Source organism: Scomber japonicus, chromosome 3 (assembly GCF_027409825.1).
Source record: "Scomber japonicus isolate fScoJap1 chromosome 3, fScoJap1.pri, whole genome shotgun sequence".
Lineage (NCBI taxonomy): Eukaryota > Metazoa > Chordata > Actinopteri > Scombriformes > Scombridae > Scomber > Scomber japonicus.
In genome coordinates this window covers 18,443,079-18,466,612 of record NC_070580.1, presented here as the reverse complement: position 1 = coordinate 18,466,612, position 23,534 = coordinate 18,443,079, and the positions used below count along the sequence as shown (strand labels likewise).

Below are 23,534 nucleotides of genomic sequence, written 5' to 3'. Positions count from 1 at the left end.
ATTCATGAGTACATAGCGCACTCTATTGGCCATGGCTTGTCTCTCAGGTTATTTTGGATAAATCTTTATTATTCACTGATGGTTAAATCAGCTGTGTTTTCCACTCACAAATGCCAAAATAGCCAATTTTCTCAAAATGTTGGCAATAATACCAAATGACTTATGTTCCCAATCACAGCAGTGATGCAGTGGTAGTGGAGTGGTGGCAGGGTCTGATTAGCTGATGATTAATGGTGTGTGTGGAAACCATGGTGATGAAGAGCCCTGGAGTTTGTGTGGTGATTGTGTCTGAGACTGGTAGACCCTCTATAGATGCTAATTAGGTTATATCTTACATATCTCTTGGTTTGCAAATTTAACCATAAGTGATTTTCATTAAGAAAAGAGGAAAAATCAAAGTAAAGAATTTCTAATGTTGCCTATTTTAAAATGTGTTGATTTAAAGGGAATTCTCAGGCAATAAAGAATACAGATTTTTTTTTAATGCTTTAGCCAGCTGAGGCTCAGTGCATGAACCAATAGACCATAAATATCCAAGCAGTGGTTTCCTAGCACTTAATATTCCCTTTACTGCAAACAATTAGTGTTTCTCCCAAAATATTTTCGTATGACTTTCATGGTGATATACACAAAAACTGTTCAACACAATCTTGATGTATCCAAACACTGAAGCCTTTTTATTAGAATTATTAAATATGCTTGAAGTTAAATACACTGATTCCTCTGAAGGACTTTTACGTTTTACAAGTTGACATGTTTGTGATTGTTTTAAGTAGTGTGTCTGTGAGTCTGTATGATAATTGCTTGATGATTGTGATGTGAATGAACTGCCTTATTATGATCCTGTGTGTATGTAACCTGTTCTCAGGCCTCTCTTGCAAAAGACATCTTGATCTCAGGGAGATTTCCTGAATAAATAAAACTTATATATAGATATATTGAACCGCTAGTATGGATGTTGTAGCTTAACTTGTCACTGTACTATAATATTGCACGTTGTTAAATTCCAATCTTTCATGAATATAAATATCAAGACGGTATAAAGTAAAACCTGAACACTTATGCATGCCCAGCTGTAATTTCTGAGTAACTCTCTCAAACATCAAGCCTGACATGGAATCTGTCCTTATAGGTCACAGGTCCAGATGAAATGGTTTGTTGTTACGTTATGGATCACTTGTCAATAAGATTGTCCTTTGTTGTTCTCTATTCCATGTATGTCCTTTAATCCACTCGTCACTGAGTACAGTTTCAACAGACAGGGATTTACTGACTGCCCAAAGACTTCATGACCTTTTTTTTCTTTTTTTTCTTCTAATATTGTGAATAGCTTCCTTTTTATGGATAGTAACTCCTAAGGCCATGAGAATAGATATGATGTTGATCTTGACTGTGTCCTACTGTAATCTGTGTTCAGTTTTGAAAAAAATATTGTCTTTACATCCAATTCATATTTTGGTCCATTTCTGTTTTTATTATTTTATGGACACAAGGGTTTATGAAGTTACAATCTCAGCATGCAAGCTTGACAATTGTGTTGTCAGTAACTGGCATGTCCTGAATCCTGCAAAACCTTATTAATAATGTAAAATTTGTCCTGTTGATGTAGAGAAACTTGAGAGACATTTTTGAAGCATTAAAATGAGAGGTGACACCAAGAACAAGCATTAAAGACAGAAACAGACAGATGTTGAGATAAAAAAATATAATGAAAATCAATCATCTGGGATGACATCCATACGTCTATATGCATGAAAAAGTTTCACAGCAAGTTTCTGTACAGTGTTTTGTTTAAGTAGCATCCATATCCACTTGGTAAGAAGGCTAATACGGTATGCAGCTCAAAGTCCTTAATACACAGCCACAGTTATGTAAGAGTGGCGTACATCCCACTTTGTGACGGCCATACAGAAAAATAATGTTTGCCATTATTTGCTATGATCACACAATTCTGTCTTTCCCTCTGTTTGTGAAAGACTAATACAAACAGCAGCTGCCATAAAATAGCACTTTGTTACCACTCTCAGAGCATTATCAATACCCAGTAATGATTTCCATTGTAAATTCACTATCTCTGCTTCACCGTAGCCATGTCACTATTGTAGCAGTCCATATTAGCAGAGTTGTGATAGCTAGCCTCAGCCTCTGTTCATGTGCTAATGAATCTGTATCTGAATGTATAGGCCTTGTGTAATCAGTCTGCATGTGAAAAGCAGGCATGAGCCAGAATTAGTAGACTCCAATCAGGATCTAAAGCTAAAGCGTATATCCAGCCCAAAGGTCTTTGTTGCTATGTGAGTCACAGGCTCACTCAATTTCCATGACGACAGGGGTAGGTGACATTCACCGTCTATCAGCATATCTGTCGCACACAGGAACTCTGAGGTATTGTCCCTCAGATTCATGAGAGAGCTCCTCACACTGCAGAGGCCAGCATGTTAGTGCTGTGAGGGGATCATTTAGTGATGTGTGGGCAACATTTACATCCAATACTTTACAATGTTCAAGTCAGTATATTGTTACTGGCATGAAAACATGACAACTCCTAACAACAAAACATTTACAAATGCATCCAAACATCTCCATGTTATTGCAGTTACACTTCAGATTCACAAATTTACAAAGATATAAAAAAAACATTTCTACAAACATCACATTAAAATACATGTGGAGGAAATATACACAGGGGAGTGTTTAAAACAATATCAATATTTTAATATCACAACCAGAAACACCTAGACCTAAAATGAGAAAGCTTTCCTGAATGGAGTATTGCAATTAAACAAGAGGCACTGGAAACCATAGATTAGCAATGCAGTTCATTTTGCTCATTGTCTAAGGGTGCTCCTCAGGTATTTGTCCAGGGATCTTAACTCCCTGGTCCAAAGTGTTTCTGGGACTGGAGTTAGCACAGCTAGAGCGGGTTTCAGCTGTGCTGCTGGTTCTCTGGATGAACTGTAGGAAGTTCTCCTGAAGAGAGCCCTCATGGCTGGAGGCCCCAAACTCCACAGGCTGTGTCAGGCAGCAGCGTCGAAACTTGATGAGCTCCTCTCTGATTTGCCTGTTCAACAGGCCATAGAAGAATGGGTTAACTGCAAAAGAGGAGTAGGCGAGCCAGGTGACTGTCTCCTCTAAATCTCCAGGGCTCTGCATGGAGCCAGTCAGAGACATTTGCAGGTGGAAGATGAAGTACGGCAACCAACAAACCAAGAACTGGCCCACAATAAACACTAAAGTAAGGGCAGCCTTGCCCCCACTAAAGGCCCTCTCTGGAGATAGTCTCTGGGGCAGAGTACGAGTGGTGGTGATCATGGTAGTCTGGCTGTTAATGGAATCAGAGCGATTCTTAGCAGGGCTTGAATTTGCCCAGGTTGGTACAGTGGGGACTTGCTGTAAGGCTGCTGAACGGGCTACCTTGTACACGGCACAGTAAACAGCAAAGATGACAACTGCAGGGACCAGGAAACACACCACACTGAAGAGCACAGCAAATACTCTTCTCAGACGACTGTGGCTTGCATGGAGAGAGCAGTGACCTGCAGCAATAGAGCTTTGATGTCCATAAGCTGGCCACCCAAACAGTGTGACCAAAGCCAAGAGGACTGATTTAACCCAGATTAGGAGCATTACACCAATAGCAAGGTTTATAGTCATCTTGACTTCATAACGCATTGGGTGTACGATATAGAAGTAACGCTCAACACTGATGGCTGTGATGGTAAGAATTGACAGACAGATGAGAAAAACGTTGAGAAAGATGTAAACCTGACACTCCAGAACAGTAAACACCACAGTACCAAAGAATGGAGAGCTTGATATGATACCCAGAGGCATGAGGAGAATGGCACACAGTAGGTCCACTGCACAAAGGTGACACACAAAAGCAAACCTCTTCAGGTGAGGAGCACGAGCAATGGCCACCATCACACCAGTGTTGGCCAACAAAGCAATGAGGTTAAGGGTCACCATGCAGAACAAGCCAAAAAGGTCTTTAATCTGTGACTGTGAGCTCGTGACTACACCCACATCAGCAGGAACCGTGGGATTTGGACCCCATAGGACAGTTGTAAGGTTTGTATCGGGTTGATCTGGCAGAGAGGATATCATGGGACCAGACTTCTCGGCCATTATTCATTCACAACTTGCTCCATTTGTATCTCAGTTGTCAGCATGTCTGGACGTCCTGTGTTGAAAAGACAGAAACAGTTTGTAAATGTTAGAAACAACCAATTTTGATACATTTATTGTAATACAATCATTGAAAAGGCTGTTACAGTTACAATTCTGCTGACTGCTGTTTTCTAATTGGGAAGATGTACTGTAAGCATTTAAGCATGCAAATTGGGTCACTGCTTTATATATTTTAAGTGTAAACAGATATATTAGAAAACAGTTTACAGTAAAATAGCAATGAATAGTCTTGTTTATGTAAAATCAGCTAACACTGAGGTCTATTCTGCACTGTTAATGTAGGTACAGACAAGAGTTGTGAGGGAAATAAGCAATGATGTGCTCCAGTGGTCTGAAGTGTTCACTTGGTTTCCCAGAGCGATTTTTTTAAGATTCAAATACAGTCCAGTACATTTTGTTTTATGTAACATTGTGCAAAGTCAAAGATCTGGTTGACTCTGAAAATTGAATGAAGGAATAACACAAACACTACACATTAAATCCTATCATATACAACCACAGCTTTTGTAAATGAACAAAAGCAAATGTGCATGTGAGATTATGTAGCACATATGGGCAAAAATGTACTGTTATATTATAAACACACTAATGTGGAAGAAATGCAAGTCTACTGCTTCAGTCAGTTAGTGCCAAGTTCATGCAACTTAAAAGGTAATCAAAGCTTTCTACTCCATCTTTAAAAGGCCCTAGCATGGTATTTATGCATAATGCATTTTGAAGACTTTTTTTTGCCTCATAAAACACATTGTTACAATCTTTTTCAGGATATAAATCAGAAAATTTACATAAATAAAGTTCTATTCCAGAAAGTCTATATGGAACAAGATTGCAAACATGGTTTTCACGTCATTCATCCTATTTACAGTATGAAATGTGAGTATAAGAAACAAATATTACATTTTTAATATGTTTACTGTCTAGATATTCATCACCAAAAAATGATTGAAATGAATGATGAAAATGTGTAAACTACCTACCCATGAGCCACTGTTTGTGTTTGTGGCGCTGAACAGGTTTCAGACTTGAAAAAGCTTCAATGGAAATCCTGCATATTGTTTATATAGGCCCAAACCAGACACAGTCCATTCCTTTTTTCTTTTTCCCACAAGGCAAAGTCATCAGTCTTCCAGCTGAAAATCCATGTTAACTCAGTGTATGAGGTAGAGACACTCCAGTGGTCCAGACTCATCACACATGCATATTCCCAATGAAAGAAGTGCTGATCACTGATTCCATTATTTTAGATGGCAGATGCTTCCTCTCTGTTCTCACCCCTCCTTCTGTAACTCTCTCATTTATGTCCAGTGCTGTGTATGGCACGGACTGTCACACATTGTATTGTGTGTGATTGTGTTTTTTTTTCCTTCTATCAAATAGACACACACTCCTCTGTCCCCCTCAAGAGCTCAGTCTTCCCTGGGTCCTAATTACCACCAGTTTAAAGGGCAATTGAACCTGCAGAGACCAGCTCTGTATATCTGCACAATCAAGTGAACTTAGATGAAACTTTGTACAATAGTATGACCGACAATAAAAAAGGATTCAGTTTGTCATGCTTAAAATATACTACAATAAAGTAGCTTTCTTGAGATCATTTGTGTGCATGATGGGAAAATATTGTGATACAGTTCATATTAAGCAAGTTTATAAAACCTTTTTTTCACCCATCATCAACCTTCTTTTCTAGATGTGCAGTATTACATCCATATAGATAAATTATATTCCTTTTTATAACATGTCATCCAACTGTATTTAATGTCATCCCCAATACCCACAAAAAATAACACTGCAACAAGGTAGAGGAACACTCAAGTTTATTCACTAATCACCGGTTCAAGTTCTGTCATAGTGCAAACAATCCACAGGGAGTTGACCATTCCTGACATCATATGGTGGCATTTGTAACTTATCTAGAAGACCAACTTGGCAAGAAATGTCCCATCTGTTAATGACTTATCACTACACTTCACTACAAAAGCAGGATATTTGTTAGCAGCTCAACAACATATCAGATCACAAAATTGCACTTGATAGTTCTTATACCTGTAAGCATTTCTGCATAGTGTACCATTTTACCTTGGCTCTACTATATAACATTATTAAAAATGTCTATATAATTTCAAAGGTTTGCAGTGTATTCATTCTTCATATCGAAGACATCTTTTTTTTTTTGTTTTTTTTTTAGGGACGGGCACTTGAATAAAATAATGCAATAGCTAACATTTTAAGCTACAAAACTGAGATGCAAAATGCAGCATGTAATTTCAAACAGAATAGTGCAAATATCTGGCGGCCTTTCAGACATCTAATAAAGATGAAAAGATAGCAGTAAGAGACTTTTAAAGGACACCCTGTTTCTCATGGTAAATGGAAAAGATTAATATAATGTGTCCGTTTTTTAACAGAAGTGCAGTCTATCACACTCGGGCCAGTTTTAGTGTGCAAAATATAAGGCACAGGGAGTCATTTATGCATCTTGTAGGAACATCTACACAATAACTAAGAATAAAGAATAAAGACAATCATAATCATAATAATGTAAGAAAACAGCATAGCCAAATATTTTAGGAAGCCCCTTATTGTATAGATAAAATGAGGAACTTTTCTCTTTAAAAGGACCTGTCTCATCCCTGCAGTCGAATTACATGTTCAACTCCAGCAGGTAGCGAAGGCGACACTGGCTCTCTTTGTAGATGAGATATTCACTGTTGCCGAAGCTGCTCTTTGAGAACTTGGGCTGATCTATGGGCTTACCCTGTGGCACAGCTACCTTCTTGCCATCCAGTGTGATGAAGATGTCTTTGGAGGGATCTGAAAATAAAGGAGTTGCCAAACAACACATGATGCATGATATCCTATTACACAATGGTTCTTAAGTGGTATTTCTTAGCAATATTGGAGAACTTTATAATGAAATGAGTCAAGCTGAAATAAAATAATCTAGTTACCTGGTTTTTACAAAAAATGCAAGGCTCTCCCATTATACTGAGCAAGATAGGCTAAAATTTGCAGTATTCAAGAAGTATTGTGGAAGTATTGTACCTGGTTCAACCGATCCTCGTGCCACCACGCTGTCAAAGCCAGGAGGAGCCTTCTTTAAGGAAGGGTCATCTCTGGTGATGGTACGTTCTTTGCCAAGGGCTACCTCACTCAGAAACATCACTCCAGTATTATTAGATGTGCGGACTAAAAATGCATGGCAGAAAATTTTGATTTACTATTATTGTTATGATTGTAATCGAAAGTCATTAGCATCATCTTTAAACACTGTCTATTCATGCAGCCTCACCGTAACCTGCAGACTTTCTGTTCTCAGATGCAAAATAGATACCAGAACCAACACGGCCTCCGGAATGAGGCATTATCCTTAGGCCGCTCTTAAGGATAGCTGCCACCACTGCAATGTTTGTACCATGCCACAGCAGGCGGCGGTTCTCCAGACTATCATTCTCGCTAAAGCGTTCTCCCTGCAAAGTTATATGTACTATGTGTTAGGTCAAAGGACAGTCTTCTATATTACATCAAACAAAGTAGACTTGAGTTTTTACCTCCATCGCTCGATCAACTTCCCAAACATTGACAATTTTTGGTGTGTGGTGGTCCCATGCAGTTTCATTCAGGTATGTTTCTATGATCTTCAAATGCAAGCAAAACTATTGTTAATACTTGTGTACAAGAAAACAATGAGAATGGAAGACAAACTGAAATACTGACAACCACATACAAGTGCTTCATATTAATGAACCTTATTATCACACATGACACAGTAACACAGTACCTTGAATGGTTCTATGTCCTTGTCCATCAGAGTGAGCTTGCATTTGAGAGAATTGTAGTCTTTGTCTAAAGGATGAGGAACTTCCTCTATCGTCTCTTCCTGAGACTTCTCAGATTCTGACTTCAGTGTCTGGGCAAGCTCGATATCAGCCAGCACCTTTAGAGAGCATGTGAAAGGAGAGTTAACACAGGACTGGCAAAATATCATAGGAAGAATATCTAATTACAACTTAAAGTGAACTTTACCATTAGCATCTCTTTTTTCTGTTCCACAGTCTCTTTATCTTTGATGGTGGGTGGTCTGCTTCGGCCAAAGTTATGTGGGATTGTGGTGAAGAACTTTGAGGAAAGTTCTTCCAGGCGTGCACTTCCACTTTTTTGGTTCATGGCTGCCTCAATCTCCTCCAGCACTTCAAAGCCCTTTGCAATCTGTATCTTACTGAGCTTACCTAAAGGCATTTTCTTGATGTCTGTATAATATTCACACACACAAACACAAAAGGCCATAAATGCCAGACACACTAGTAATTGCACATTTTTGTTCTTTTGCTACAAAAAGAAATATCGCACACTGTATTTATGATGAGGTGTTAATTGTTACTAAGCCCAAGGAATGGTAGGACGTTATCAAAATGACAGTAAGAGCCATTGCGTAAATGCAGACTTCACCCTTTGTACAATAGTCAAACATTTACATGTCACATTCTACACTCTTTGATCTCCAAGTGTCCTGCATTTTCAAGTAATACTAAAAGTCAAGTTAAATACTGTATGAAAGAAGCTCAGAGATTATTTTCAAACTAGCACTACATGTGCAACTGGCGCTCCAGCCCAACAGGCATGTAACAATACAGGTATTTAAGGACATTTGCACAGTCCATGAACCTGTTGGTACATAAGGATTAGTTAACTGAGACACACCCACCTAAGTTCATACATTCCATGGCCTCCTTGAACATGTCGTTGCTGAAAATGAGTTTGATGAATCCACTTGTAGCCTCATCAAGGGTGCAAGGTAGGGTCTTTTTGGTGACTTTGACAGTCTTTCCATCGACAGTGTCCACCTGCAATATGAAAAAGTACACCCAATTAACTTTTGTTAAGGCTGGTATTATACATAAAGAATTTGTCATGGATAGTGGCAACTGTTTCCTTGATATGATTCCTCTACTGTAGGTTTCATATTGTTTGCTCCAGTGAGATATATATTAACATTACCTTGACCTCAGCATCCATCTCTCCATCCACCTCTATTAAGGTGTACTTCCCAGAGTGAGACACAAAATTCATCCGATCGCTCCAGTTGTTTTTTGTCTTGTCCTTAAACTTTTTCTCAAAGTCCTTGACAGCAGCTTCAAGCTTATCAAATGTGGTAAGCTTGCTTTGTCCCGTTTCCCCCTGGATTTAGGTAAGAGATGAGGCAATCAGTTGAAATTTGTTTTATATAAGAAAATCAAATACACTAAAATAATTTGTTAAATGTCCAACAGGATCCCAACAGTATATGAAATATCTAGCTAATTATTACATACTTATTCATATTCATTTACAACTGTCAACACATTTATATTCACCGAATGTGTGCAGTAATCATTTGAACTCATTGAGGATCCACTAAGGGTTGTTTGGAGAAGGGCCATGCATAGAATAAACATATACAATATAAAAACAAGACAAAACAAGGTAGTGCAGTAGAAATCTTTTGCTTACCACTCTGCCCCATCTGTTCCATAAACAGTATTTGTTGTTTGCTTTAATAAGTTGAATGACATAAAACTTATTATTGTTGTGTCCAACATTTGTCTGATTGAGCATGCAGTCGTAGTCTTCATATACCTGGTGAGTCAATGCAGACATATTTAACAAAAATATTTGCATAAAAATAATGAATTTACCTTAGAGTAATTAAATAATGAGGATTCCTGGCATTATACACTGTCCCTCTTACCTCGCCAGTCAACGTGCAGTGCTCATCCACCTTCCTCTTGCCTTTCACCTGTGGCCCTGCAGCCAGAAGGGCCTCTTTTGCTGAGGTGAAGGCATCCTTGGGGTTTGGTGTCTCAGGCTCCTCTTTCACCTTCTTACCACCTGCCTTGACAGCTGAAGCAGCACGTCTCTTAGGTGCCATGTTGCTGATTGAAACCCCTGTAAAGAGATCTGACATATTGCTGATATTTGCATGATGTCTAGACAAGCTCAGACATGCCTACACCCCTGCCCTGACCAGTAAATCCCCTCTGGCTGGACAATCAAAACAAATACATTAATTGCCCATAGCCTACATGTACTTACATAGTAATTAGCACTAAGCTATTGTATACTGCCAAAGTTAATAGGAGTTTATTATTATGCAGCAGTGATTTTTAATATGTTTGGGAGAAAGCAGCCACAGACACTGCCCTCACCAGTTCTTCCCGAAGTCGATGTGGAAACTCACCTCTAAGCAGCAAATAGAAAGGCAGATAGCCACGCTGGGAGGGAAGAAAGCAGACCAATAGATCGAGAGGGACCTGTCGGTGCAGAAGATGTCACAAAGCTGTCTGAAGACAACTGTCTGAATCAGATTATAAGGAAGTTCGCACAATGTTTACTGTCAGAGGAAGAGGCGGGGCTGAACTGTACACCTTCTTTTCCTCTTTACCCTGCTGCTGCTGGAGTCGTCGATGGGACTGACAGGGCTTGCTGATGGTTATACTGCCACCTAGTTATCATTCCGGTGTGTAATATTCTCTGACTGTCAAAACCTTCAAAACGGAAATAAATAGAGCACGATCGAATAAATCCATCACTCAAAATAATTCAACAACAATTGAACAAGCCAATTAATATAATTTGTATGCATGTTAGAAAGTAGTATCATAGGTAGTGTTGGCAACAAGTCCCATCGCAGTGAGCATTACTCAGGGATGTGGGTTTCCTTTTGTAAATGTTATTTAGACGTACTCTGGATTTATGTGATGAGGATGACTATAATTCAATCTCTTAACGTCTCAGGTGGGCTTGTTTGTTAGCGTCTGCACTTCAGTTGACCATCCATCTCCGCTATCACAGCAAGGGGTTGTTGAGGTAGGCCCACATGCTGTAGGCCTATCTGTCTTATATAATCATAGTAAGTTGATGATGGCCACTGAATAGATCTAATAAAGTAAGACAATGCTTTGAGTCCACTTCCTCTATATGCAAATACTCTGTTTACAGCAAGCCCTAGGGCTGCCTACATGTTCTCATGTGATCAGATCAAACAATGTGGACACAAGATGGCAGTGTTAAATCACAGATACTCTGGTATTCTTTCCAGAGCATCTGCTGTATGTACACATGGATACTAACTGCTATGTGTATTGCTAGGACCGATTTGGTGGATTTTATCCCTTATCAACAGATGATGATATTTGTGCTGGTGATTTTCATATAGAGACTGTTAGGTCTTAGCAGATGCTCTGAATGAAACTGATTAATATAAGACAACTCAGATTTCAAACTCCAGTTGAATCCAAATTAAATTTCTAACCAAATCATGTAGTTTAAGTAGTCAAGCAACATGGCTATCTGAACTGCACTTCTACACATCATTATTTTAGGGCTGTGGCTCTGAAGGAAGAGCAGGATGTCCATTAATCACGGAGTTGAAGATTTGATTAGCAAGACCCTGAACCCCAAGTTGCCCCCAGTGGGCAGGCCAGTGCTCTGCATTGCAGCTGTGCCAGCTTCGGTGAGTGTGTGTGTATGTGACAGGATGAGAAGCGCTATAGCCTATCAGTACAGTCCTTTATTGATAGTTGGCTGTTTGCCACAAGAGAGCAAGGGTGAAAATGACATAGTATATAGTATGACAGGATGTTTGGAAGATTTATGCATATTACCAAAACTACAATTCCAATTTTTCTCAGTGTTTACAGTAAGTCAAGCCAAGAAAATTAACATCTCAATACTACAGCATGTTTGAATATGTTATTCTGTAGTTGTATAATTTGCATGATGAGCAAAGAAATAGTCAGACATGTCAATTTGGTATTAATAAAAAACACATTTTATTTACATAAATTACAAGAAAGCACAAACTAGTTCACCAAAATCTACATTAAAAATGTCATGTATATATTACATTTAACAGATTTACTATAATTTACTCCATTGTTGCAAGTAGAATCTTCAATAAAAACAAGGGCAATACTGTATGCAACTTTATTGGCATCTCGTTTAAAATCGCTACGAGTCAAAGAACAAAATTAAATAATTGGGACATTGTACTCACAGCACTCTGAGGACAACAAATTTAGGACGATCATCCTCTTTAATATCTGAGACACCTGATTCAGGACTAGTGATTATATAACTCTGTTTACAATGCTTGGCAGAGGAACTCAGCTGATCTTCACAAGGAGGACGTTGTGGAGTCTACCACCTCTCGTCCATTACACACTGTAGGAACAACATTGGAGGCTGATGCTGCAACATATAAAAATACAAAATAAACAAAGAAAATTGGATTATATGACATTCAATATCAAAATATGACAATTAATTAGACTAGGTGCTGTTTAAAAAAAAGAAGATAAAATACAAGTGTCAGTTTAAGATGTGCGACTGAAAGGTAGCTTTATATAGTGAGTAGTGTAACAAGTGTGTTATACAAGTAGCTATGAATCATATAATAATATAATATATACATATAACATCACATTTCAACAGCAGTTATGAGTATTTTAAAAGTGTTTATAGTGATTTTAGGTCTAGCTACAGTGGTTTTATTCTATGTCAGGTGGTACCTTGAGAGAAACTGGAGCCTGGACCAGTGGTGACACTGAAGCGGGTGGTTGCCACCCGCAGGGTGCTGACATTCTTCTGTGGCTGGAACAGGATGATGTGGACCTTGGGAGCAAAGAGGCAGCCCAGCACGACCGACCCACTCAGACTGACAGAGATACACATGGTGGTGGTTTGTACCTGGAGGATGAAAAAGAGGTGAGAAACTCCCTTAAAAAGACAGAAGTTAGTCTCATCCACTTGGGTGTACAGTATATTTAACGGAGATTACGCAGTAATACTGAGTAATATGAGTTTACTTTATACAAACTAATATGTACCCCAACAAAATTGACAATGTTGTTTTTTGGTTTGTTTGTTTTTTTGGTTTGTTTTTTGCATTTTTATCTTTGCTGGACAGTCATGATGAAGTTACAGATATAACACAACAGAGGTCCCCAGCTAGAATCAAACAGGTGATGTTGAACTTATGTGGCATGTGCAGTAATTGTGCGGCAAACAGCCTGCTCCAAAAATTCTTAAATCTTAATTCAACACTGACAGTGTTCGTTTTGATGTACAACTAAGGTCCCAGTGTTAATTAGTATTGTTTTGTTTTTTAAACATTATTGGGTGTTAAAAATGTTTATTGATTTGTTAAATGTTGTTTGTTCATCCATAGGGCTGATCCAGCTCAGAAACAAGGATTTAAAACAACCAAGCAGTGTTAAATTAACTTCACTCATATGGAATCATATAAACACCAGCAAAGTGTTGAGGACCATTTTGCCGTTCAATCTCTAAAAAAATTATTTTCAAAATTCAGAATCCAAGCCAGGAGGAAGAGGGGGCTATCAGCTGGGACTGCAGAAGAGAGGTGTTAAATGATCTGTTTATTTGTCTGTCAATCAAAAGGCCAACCCTTATTCCTCTTTCCCCTCACTCTGCCCACATCTTTACAGCTATACCTACCATTTGACTTCTTCTTCATTTCTAATGTCCCTGCAGCTTTCTTTTTGTTATTCTTGGATAACAGGATACAGCTCTACCTCGTGTGGCAGGTGAATCACATTTTCACAAGGCACAGCATGTGTCTGTCATCACCCTGAATGCTAATGTTGGTATTAAAATCATATGGGCAACAAGTATTGTACTGTGCACACATGGTTGGCAGCAAAGATAAAATGATAATAGCAGATATACAGCATCCATTAGTGTACAAAGTCAGTTTACCCAATTTTATTGTTTGATCATCTTCCATAAATCTTTATGAGTTTCTTACTCTGTTACAATACGTAATTACTAACTACCTCAACAGTACTCCTCAATTGATAATATTTGGTATGGTGGTATAATAGAGAAAAAGTTCTATGCAATAATGATTTACTGATTAAATAATTGATACTGTATATATATATTTGCCTCATGTGGTCACTAACTAAAGGTCATAACGTACCATGTCTTGTGAAATTGACCATTCTATCATGAATTTATCTCTATCCTTAGATGTACTGTGAGTTGTCATGCTCCATGAATTCAAAATTAAGATTCACATCATGCAGTATCTGAAATACAGCACACATACTAAGAGGTTCATGTCCTGGCTTGAGATGTAAATTCATGGCAACCTACTGTTGCCATGTTCCCGATATATGTACTGTATTTTTGGATACACAGTGTAAGGGTAACGTACAAAGGCAAAGTTACTTTCTACACTTAATAATCTGAGCAATACCACAGTGTACAAATGCCAAATGTCCTCTACTTAACTCTGTTATAGTTTTGAATAAAACCACGGACAGCTCTGCATAGGAATGACCTGTTAAGTGGTTTTAATAATTCACATGAAGTTGCTTAGGAAGAGCACAGAACAAGGAATCTGCCTTTGCAGTACTATTTTTCCAGATGTCTTCTGCTTGAGTATGAAGAGTAGGATGTAGAGCATAGCTACTGCAGTTTCTACTTGTCTCTGTTTATTGTTGTTTTTACTGTGTTCGGTCTTTAAAGGTATTATTTTATTTCACAAATACAGCACCACTGCTTCGGATATAAATAATGTCTGCTGTGTTCATGTAGCTTTATTCTTCCAGAGAATCTCCCAGTGGAGTTGAGATTCCTCTTATTATTGGGCTTTGAGCCGTACGTTTATTGAAAAGCTTTATTGGATGAGCCAGCTACATGTCAGTCTAGGTAGGCTGACACGGACCTTGAATTGACCCAAAAGTAATTCACTGACCAGTATGTGATTTGTTGTGATTTGGAATGGTGGAATTAGGACTGATCAATTATATCAATATTATATCAATAAAAGGTTATGAGCCTATAGCATGTAATATTTTGGACAAGGTATTTTTGTGTAAATTTTTATGTTGTCTTTTCTGGGCTTTAAAGGCAGCATTACAGGAAAATGCACTTTGCAAACTCTTACAACTGTTCTATTGTTTGCATTTACCCACTTAGTCATTATATTCACATTAATGATGATTATTTATCAAAAAATCATTGTGTAAATATATAGTCATCCTTACTATATTGTTGCAATATCGATATTGAGGTACAAAAATATTGTGTTATCTGATTTTGACCATATCTCCGTCCTATTTTTTTACTGCTTTGATCAGACTTAACATTTGACAGTAAAAATGAAAGAATAGCTGCAATATCTGGTCTCCACTAGTTTTATTAGATGGTCTAGCAACTGTACTGCTGTTGTATTCCCTGCACTAATGCTGAACTGCTGAAAATATTACTGTGTGACCTTGAAGATCATGGTCCTCAAAGTGGGGGTCCAGGGACCCCCAGAGACCCTTGAGGGGGTTCCTGGAGGTCCCCAGAAATATAGGGAACAATTTATTCATACTATAAATGTATACATAATAATGTATAGCAACATAATGACATAATGCATGACTATTTGGGACATGGGTTTCATACACTTTCTGTAAATTTTATTTTTGTTCAGTACTAAGAGAGCTGATGCTTGTACTCTTATCAATTATGTCTAACACAACACCATCATGGACTCTATAACAATCTATAGCCACCCAGCCAATACACAGGTGTTGAACTGATATGATCCCTGTTAAAGTGGCTAAATTGAGAGTAAAAAGACATAATTTAAGGAAGCTCCATCTCAATACAGATCTTAAAAGTAGCAGTTAATGTGATGAGAAGTTGTTAAGATCACAATACTTTTATGTCTCCCTTTTACTGTCTGTTGATCTCAGCATTTAGATAGAAGTGTTGTTACTTTTAACTCCAGTGGCTGTTTAATCAGTTGTATTTGCAGTTGAGATGAGATGACCAGCACTAGAATATGAGGAGAGCCCTTTCCCTCAGGATGCAGAGCCTCAATATTTCATGTTATAATCAAATGTGTTATTCATGGCTCAGCTGATTTCTATTTAGTTTGCTTTAACATTTCATGACAGACCACAATCAAATCTGTCTTTGTTATTCAGCTGGAGATTAGCATCAGGATGTGACAACAATTTGTGGTATAAAAGTAGGAGAACATTAGTAATATGTCCTTGACTGTGAAAAACTAGATACACTGTGCCAACTAAGTTGCTTCAGTAATTATTCATCGGTCAAATGGGAGTTTAGTGTCTATTTGATGAGCCTGTTCTGGCTGTGAATTGTTCGCATTGCCTCAAGGGCCAGGAGAAAGGGTTCCTTTGAGCATCACTGGAGTCCCAGGACAGAGGGCACAGCTGGGACTCAGCATCCTAGTCTTTCACACTTCATTCCACACAGCTACGCACAGGGACGCACAGGGACCTTCAGTTCCCTTTCAGCTCTCATGGTTTTGCCTGCCTCCTCTGTGTTTCTGCAGAGGTAACTGTGTCTGGGGATTCCTTTTTTTCTCCCTTCTGTCTCCCTCTTGCTGTACTCTGTTCAGATCCCAGAGGGATACACCCCCCACAACTCAGATTGCCCTTTTCTCTGAAGTTCTATCTGTTCTGTGCATGTAGGCATCATGTTTTATTATTTTATTTTCCTTTTTTTTTACTGGGGTTAGGTTTAGGTGAAGGAGAAATGTGAAGACAGTGCTGTGTCCTCCCTCCATTTCACTTGTTTGATTTCAACCAAAATTGTTCAGTTTGGGTGTCTTTACTCTCACTTCATTAATATTTAAATTTTAAAGGTAAAATAAGGCAGTCAAAATTCTTATCTTCAATATCTCCTGGCAATTTCAATTATGTAGGTTATTATGAAGAATTAAAGCAATGCAGTAATAAAGAATATATAAGAGCCACAGGCAATACAGACACGGCTGACTGTTAAATCAATACTAACTGACATTAGTTTGTGATTTTATATTTATCATAAAATCCCAGTTCAACCCCAGAAGAAGTAATTATCTGGTCTATCTGTATGTATTCTGCTCAGATTATTGTATGGTCCCAAAGCCATTTGAACAAATAACTTAATAAAAATCACTACCACAGTCACTACCTCTTGTTTGGAATAACCAAACAAAATAACTCACCCTGTAGTCACTGGCAGTAACGTAGAAAATGGGCTGAAAAGCCAGCCAGATGATGCAGGTAGTGTACATGGTGAACCCAATGAACTTGGCCTCGTTGAAGTTCTCCGGGCATTTGCGGGTCTTGAAGGCGTAGACCGTGCAAAGGATAATGAGGATGCAGTTGTAGGTGAGAGACATGAGCATGCTGGAGTCCTTGCTGTTACATTTGAGGGTGACCACATCTCTCCTCTCCGGGCTTACTTCCTTTCTTACCCCTGGGGTTTCCACCAGCAGCCAGACCACCACCACTACCAGCTGGCAGGAGATTAGAGCACCACAGATAGCAACCTGGGAGGCTGGACTGATAAATCGAGGTCGCTGGGCACCGTCCTTCACCCCACTGAAGATCCGAGCGATGCGATTGGTCTTGGTGAGGAGGGCTGAGTAGCACACAGCAAAGGAGGTACCTAAACCTAGCCGGCGCAGTGTGCAGACTGCTGTGGAAGGTTTGGCGATGTAGATGAAGGTCATGCTATAACACATCAGCACTCCCAGCAGAAGAATGTAGGAGAGTTCACGTCCACTGGCCTTCACTACAGGTGTCTCATTATGTTTGAGGAAGAGGCCAATGACGAAGAGTGTACACATCATGCCTAGACAGGAAATGGTGACGGGTCCAATAGCCCAGGCATCTTCCCAGCGGATGTACTCTTCAGGCAGGTTGTAACAACCTGTCAGGTTGGCCAGGGGCCACTGCCCAAAGCTGCAGTCAGCACATGTGAACTCATCCTGCAAGTACTGGTAGGGCTGACAGGGGATACAGATCCAGCAGCACACATCTCCAGGCTGCATACTCTTCACCTCATTCTTCCTGCAGGGGTCACTACACTGGGAGGTGGGCGCAGCCTGGTTAGCCCAGGGGATCAGGCTAGTGTTCAGGGTTAGGCTTTGAGCCCAGTAGCCAACTTTGCGATAGAAGTATTCTCCACCTTCTTTGTGGTAGTGGAAAATGTTGTAGCGGCCAAGGCTGTCTCCAAAGGCATCAAAACGGACTACATTCTCTGTATCTGGTGGGCGAAATGGTGCTGAAGATAAAAAGAAATCAAAAGGTCATAAAGATCATTTCATGGCAACTATCATTATGGTATGGCATGGGAAATTTGTGAAATCATAATTTTTGAGCACCAAGACAATTCACCATGAACTCAGATCTTACAAAGCATGTTTTCCTGTGCAGTTTCATGGTAAATGTATGGTATCTCTTTGCTTATTTATGTGTCTCTGCCATTTGTCTCACAGTATAGACTGAACAGTGACTATGACAGGACACAGGTGCAAATTGTCAATTTACATGATGGAAGCCACAGTTTGAGTCTGTTTACTTTGATGAATGGTTCCTGGATTGAACACTGCAATGGGAATTACAGACAGATGGCACATTATATAAAATAATATTCGATTTTTCTCATGAAATCAAAGATGGAATAAACCACTTCTCATTATTTACTATAATAGTGGTACTGTAGCAGTGCAAGGTTGTATAGTGTACTGCAGTATAGTTTTATACAGTAAAGGTCATACTTATGGCTGTTATTTTCATATCAATTTTATACATACATATGGTCAAAATAATTGAAATTTGAAAAGATGAAACTAATTAATGCATGGCAAATGACTGGAACAATGACTCAATCATTAGAATTGTTTCTACTTAATTTTTTTGTCTTGTCTCAACTAAATTGACTAATCAATACAGCTCTAATAATATATTGTACAAGTGTTGATAGAATGAACAGCCATAATAGACTTAGACATCATTATTATGCAGCACTATCTCTATTTTCCCTATCGTTGACTCTCTGTCCCCTCTTAATCCACAGCCAGCCGCTTTTTATGTTATTATGTTAAAAGTTAATTGCTACAGGCTAAAAAGCTAAAAAACCTAAAACAATGATCATTTGTTATAGCCAGGTTAGCCAAATTATGTCTCTATGTCTAAGACCAACTGCCCCCCCCCCTTTTTTTAATAGAGAGAGAGAGTCAGAGAGTCACAGGGCTGTAAGCCAAAACAGTGTAGTCCAACGCCTTTAGGTAAGCATCAATCAGTCCAATAGTATATGAAATTGTGCTAATGGTATTTGTAACAATACATGCTTGTCAATAAGATGATACGGTCTGGCATTAATAAAAACAAATAAACTGAGGTTGTTCCAAACTAAAAAGTAAATGTATTTTTCTCTTACTTCTAAAGATGGTGAAGGCTCTCTAAATCATTAACATTTTAAAAACAAACTAAAACAAGTCTTTGTAGCCCTCTCCACATTTCTGCATTTGTAAGATTGATATTATCGGCCATTCATTGATATCGCCTACAGAAAACAATTCATCATTGGTTATCATTACCAGCCCTGACTTCTCTATTGGTGCATCTCTAGTGTTTTTCTTTTTTTTTAAAAAAACAAATAACCCAGAGCAGAAAAGCAAAGCTGGATAAGAGCACACTGGTCTACTTTTATCTCCCATCAGTGAAAATGTCAGTATTTCCATAAATCGAAGGATAAGACAATACAGCTCATTTGCAAAAGTGAGAGCTTTTGAACTGGTGGGTCTGTCATCCATGACGTGTGAATGCATTGATGCAAATATTGTTACACATTTGGTGTTGCAGCTTTGTGGAGACAAACAGAAAACAAATATTCTCTCTCTGCATGAAGAGAAGAAGTGATGTTTATGTGACTGGTGTCTGCACTGTTCAAAGTGAAAAACCCTCTCTTGTATTCACATTTAAAGTCAGTATGCATGAAAAAGAAGCCTCCAAGCATGAGGGTGTGGAAATAGTTTCATCTTTGCAAATTGAATCATTACAGACCGTATCTGCAGCTTTGGTGTATAAACATGTAAAATTACGCTTGCACTAATTCAGCATTTTATATGAATTTGTACAACAGATCTAAACTCATGTAACTGAATTTGGCAGCATATGTGCAGAGTGCACGTGGGCAGATTAAATTATATTATATTGTGGTTTGTATAAGGCTTTCTACAGAGGGAAAATGAAAAAGAGGAAGCTGCTTTAAATCATGAAAATCTTTTAACAGCATTGTAATTATATTATATATATATATATTATATTATTATAATATATATTATATTATATTAGTTCATTAAGATGTTACTCACCCTCAAACTTGACCTTGAGAATGTAGTCCCTGTAGAACTTTCTACCATTACCAGGTTTAAGAGCATCACAGACCTTGGTGGAGTTGGGGCATAAAGCCTGCCTCATATTGTGTATGGCAGCAGCCATTGCATAAACGGCATTCACTACAAACATGATCTTGGATTCTGGTTGAAATGGAACCTCGCGCAGTGAGTGCTTCCCACAGCCCAAATCATGAAGGCTGCACTGGAACTGGTTTTCCCAAAATTCTCTGAACCAGGGATTCCTGGTGTTGTTGTATGGGTGCAGGGAAGTGAAGTATTCATTAAATTGGGGGATTGGATAGGAAGCCAGTTCAATAGTGAATGCCCCATCGGCGACAGCTTCACTACCTCTCACCACACTCTCCTGTGCTCCCCAGCCATCGCTGGCCACCCAGGTGAAGGTGACGTTCATGCGGTTGGCTGCCACCAGCAGCTCACGGGCATCTTCACTGCGTGTGAATAGGATGACCACCTTAGCATTGGACTTCTGCTGCAGGGAGCGGATCACATTCTCATAACTCCAGCGGCTCATAGAGCGGCTCACTTTGGCTGAAGTGGCGATGCAGATCTGGCGGGCACGAGCCTCCTGCTGGAAGGCATCAATACCAGTCTCACCATAGTCACCCTCTGATGCTACTGTTGATACATATGTCCAGTTGAAGTAGCGCAGGATTTCAGCCATGGCTTTGGCCTGGTAGAAGTCAGGGGGCACAGTGCGGGCGAAATAGTCATAGCGGGTCTTGTCACTGAGCTTGGCACTGGTGGAAGCATAGCTGATCTGAGGGATCTGGAAGAGTCGCAGCAGGTTGGCCACCTGGAATAAGATAAAGACACCAGGATGATTACATTTGTCAGTTGAATCAATTACCCTAAGGGCACTGTATATATATATATATATATATATATATACACACACACACACACACACACATACACATACACATATGTATATATATATATATATATATATATATATATACACATATGTGTATGTGTAAAAATGTGTCTTTTTTGATGTATTACTCAGAAAACAAGTAATTATATTACACTTCACACAAAAAACATACACCTGCCAAGTGTGGGAATTGTTTTAAGTGCTTATCACTAAATAAATGAATGAACCTGGCCACATGTTTTTTCCCTGCAGATGCAATAAGTCTCAACCCATTCAGTCTCTCATGTCTTCACTGGAGCCCTGCTGGGAATTTCTCAATGTAACTCTCCTGCTGGCTGAGTATGGCATTAGAACTCATGCACATAAAAAACAGGCTCATATACAGACCAGTATCTGTGAGTGGAAAAGCATCCGCGCAAGGGAGCATTTTTTGCTTCATGGGCAAAAAGGCAACATACTCCCAACATGCTCGCAACTGCTCAATACCCACCCACTCATCAAGTTGATTTTGGAATAGACTCCTTTGATTGGTTACTTTGAGTACTGACCATGACCTTTGATTGGCTGCTTGGATTGATCACTGACACAGTTGACAGTGCAATTTCACAAATCTTGCAACTAGAAATTCACAGCTCAATTCCACGTCTCTCCATTTCATTGGCTATGGTTTGGTACTGGTATGGTTTGGTACTGGTTTTTATGTCCGCAGGTTTTGAGAGTAATTAAAGGGGACCTAACTAATGCTCACTCTGCATTCACCAATATGCTCCACTAAATTAGTTTTACATGATTCACAGTTCAAAAAATTATCTTATAATTGTCCTTTATCTCGGTTCAGCCTGTGTCTATTACAAGGCAGTCTTAGCTCCTGTATCTTTAAGGCCACCCTCGCAATGAGCCCACTCTGTTTTGACTGCCCAGCTTTCAGGCAGTTACACAACTTATTTTATTTGCCCTGCTCTGTAACAGAAAAATATATCTCACCTCGATTCATGGCTCTGCGTGACGACCCCCAAAACAATGAGAAATGCCATAATGTTAGCAGAGTGGAGCAGTGCACGGATAACCATTTAAGAGATCTGTCACAAGGTGACTTCAGCTCAGACTCAAAATAGAAAGAAACATTGAATATTGAACATTCACAACAGCCTGAAGTTTGTGCTTCTTCTACATACAATTACCTCATTATCTGGCCACATTTAACATGAATATCTGATATTCTAACATTTTATATATGACACGAAAATAAGGAAAAGCATAAAAGGTCCCCTTTAAATACCATAGCTGAGTGTGCATTTAGCAATTTTGGGGGTTGCATGTCATCTTTTGTTATCTGTAAAGCTGTCAACAACATACAATATACGGCATGGCTACAGGTATTAGTCACAATGGATAGAATTGACTGTACTACAAAAATGCTAACATTTTCAGAAAGGTCTTGCTCTGCTTTGAAGAGAAGAGAGAAATAGACAAGGGGAGGCAGAGGCAGAGAGAGGTTGAGGGCAGGGATTGGGAAATGAGAGACAGTCAAAGAATCTTGAAACTTTGCATTTTCTGAGTAATAGGATTTGTCAGTGTTGTGGCACTGCACGCAGTGTGCAAGAAGCAGCTTCTGACTAGGTTTTGCTTCAGGCTGTTCTGTGGGCAGTCTGATCAGTCAAAAGAATGCCTACCTAAATCTGGTTGACTTTAATGGCGGCTCTCACACCAACACACTCTTGGCACACCATCTTGAATGCCAATGAATAATTCCCAAGAAAGTCAGGGAGAAAATTCAAATTCAGAAGCATCCGGTCTGAATTTAATTTATCATACTTATACTACCATATTATAGCTGTAGTGAAAGAGTCCTGGTTTACACACATATGGGAGATAAGTGTCAAAAGATTGCTTTATATTAGTATGCCAATATCACAAGTAACATTTTAATTTTGCTAGATCAATCTTCCAAAAGTTACAAAGACAGAATCTTTGATCTTTACTGTGTTTACTAACATTCAATAAATGGTTGCATTTTTGTTTGCAGTATTGCACTGCAATCTCATGAAAAGTAAATAAAATTAAAGCTGCAAGCAGGACATTGATCGGGCCCCTCGCCCCCCATGCATGTCGGGTGTGGCACAGTCGGAGGGCGCGTACGTAAACGTCTTCATACACAGGCTTTTATTTGAAATTGCATGAAGTGGTGAAATATCACTTCCTGTGTTTGTGTTGTAGTGTATGATGAAGAACACACCATGTGAATTTCAT

The 23,534-nt window shown here is 39.0% G+C and overlaps 3 protein-coding genes and 1 long non-coding RNA gene across 5 annotated transcripts in view; 1 reads left to right on the top strand and 3 right to left on the bottom strand.

Moving 5' to 3' along the window:
* Positions 1-2,835: 2,835 nt before the first annotated feature.
* Positions 2,836-4,128, bottom strand: gpr61l (G protein-coupled receptor 61-like). Its single transcript, XM_053315508.1, has one exon. The coding sequence runs from the start codon at positions 4,126-4,128 to the stop codon at positions 2,836-2,838; it is 1,293 nt and encodes a 430-aa protein (XP_053171483.1).
* A 1,866-nt stretch (positions 4,129-5,994) lies between these two features.
* parp3 (poly (ADP-ribose) polymerase family, member 3) lies at positions 5,995-10,588 on the bottom strand. 2 transcript variants are annotated; one of them, XM_053315331.1, is made up of 11 exons: positions 10,406-10,588; positions 9,917-10,125; positions 9,679-9,804; positions 9,187-9,366; positions 8,894-9,032; positions 8,215-8,438; positions 7,970-8,125; positions 7,740-7,826; positions 7,481-7,658; positions 7,234-7,377; positions 5,995-7,002 (listed from the first exon to the last, which is right to left on the bottom strand). In XM_053315331.1, the coding sequence occupies exons 2-11, from the start codon at positions 10,094-10,096 to the stop codon at positions 6,833-6,835; spliced, it is 1,584 nt and encodes a 527-aa protein (XP_053171306.1). In that variant the 5' UTR covers positions 10,097-10,125; positions 10,406-10,588; the 3' UTR covers positions 5,995-6,832. The 2 variants fall into 2 exon arrangements, with proteins under 2 accessions (XP_053171306.1, XP_053171305.1); XM_053315330.1 differs by having other exon boundaries at positions 9,917-10,113; positions 10,406-10,587.
* A 1,755-nt stretch (positions 10,589-12,343) lies between these two features.
* The window catches only part of grm2a (glutamate receptor, metabotropic 2a), a 28,754-nt gene continuing 17,563 nt past the window's right edge, over positions 12,344-23,534 (bottom strand). The window contains exons 2-5 of the mRNA XM_053315329.1: positions 20,366-21,203; positions 17,207-18,270; positions 12,738-12,915; positions 12,344-12,417 (exon numbers count right to left, since the gene is read on the bottom strand). Coding sequence (XP_053171304.1) covers positions 12,344-12,417; positions 12,738-12,915; positions 17,207-18,270; positions 20,366-21,203 — 2,154 coding nt within the window. The remainder of the gene's footprint in view (positions 12,418-12,737; positions 12,916-17,206; positions 18,271-20,365; positions 21,204-23,534) is intronic.
* On the top strand, positions 12,823-13,516 carry LOC128355127 (uncharacterized). Its single transcript, XR_008321123.1, has 3 exons — positions 12,823-12,933; positions 13,136-13,190; positions 13,397-13,516. It is a non-coding gene; the product is annotated as an uncharacterized LOC128355127 (long non-coding RNA).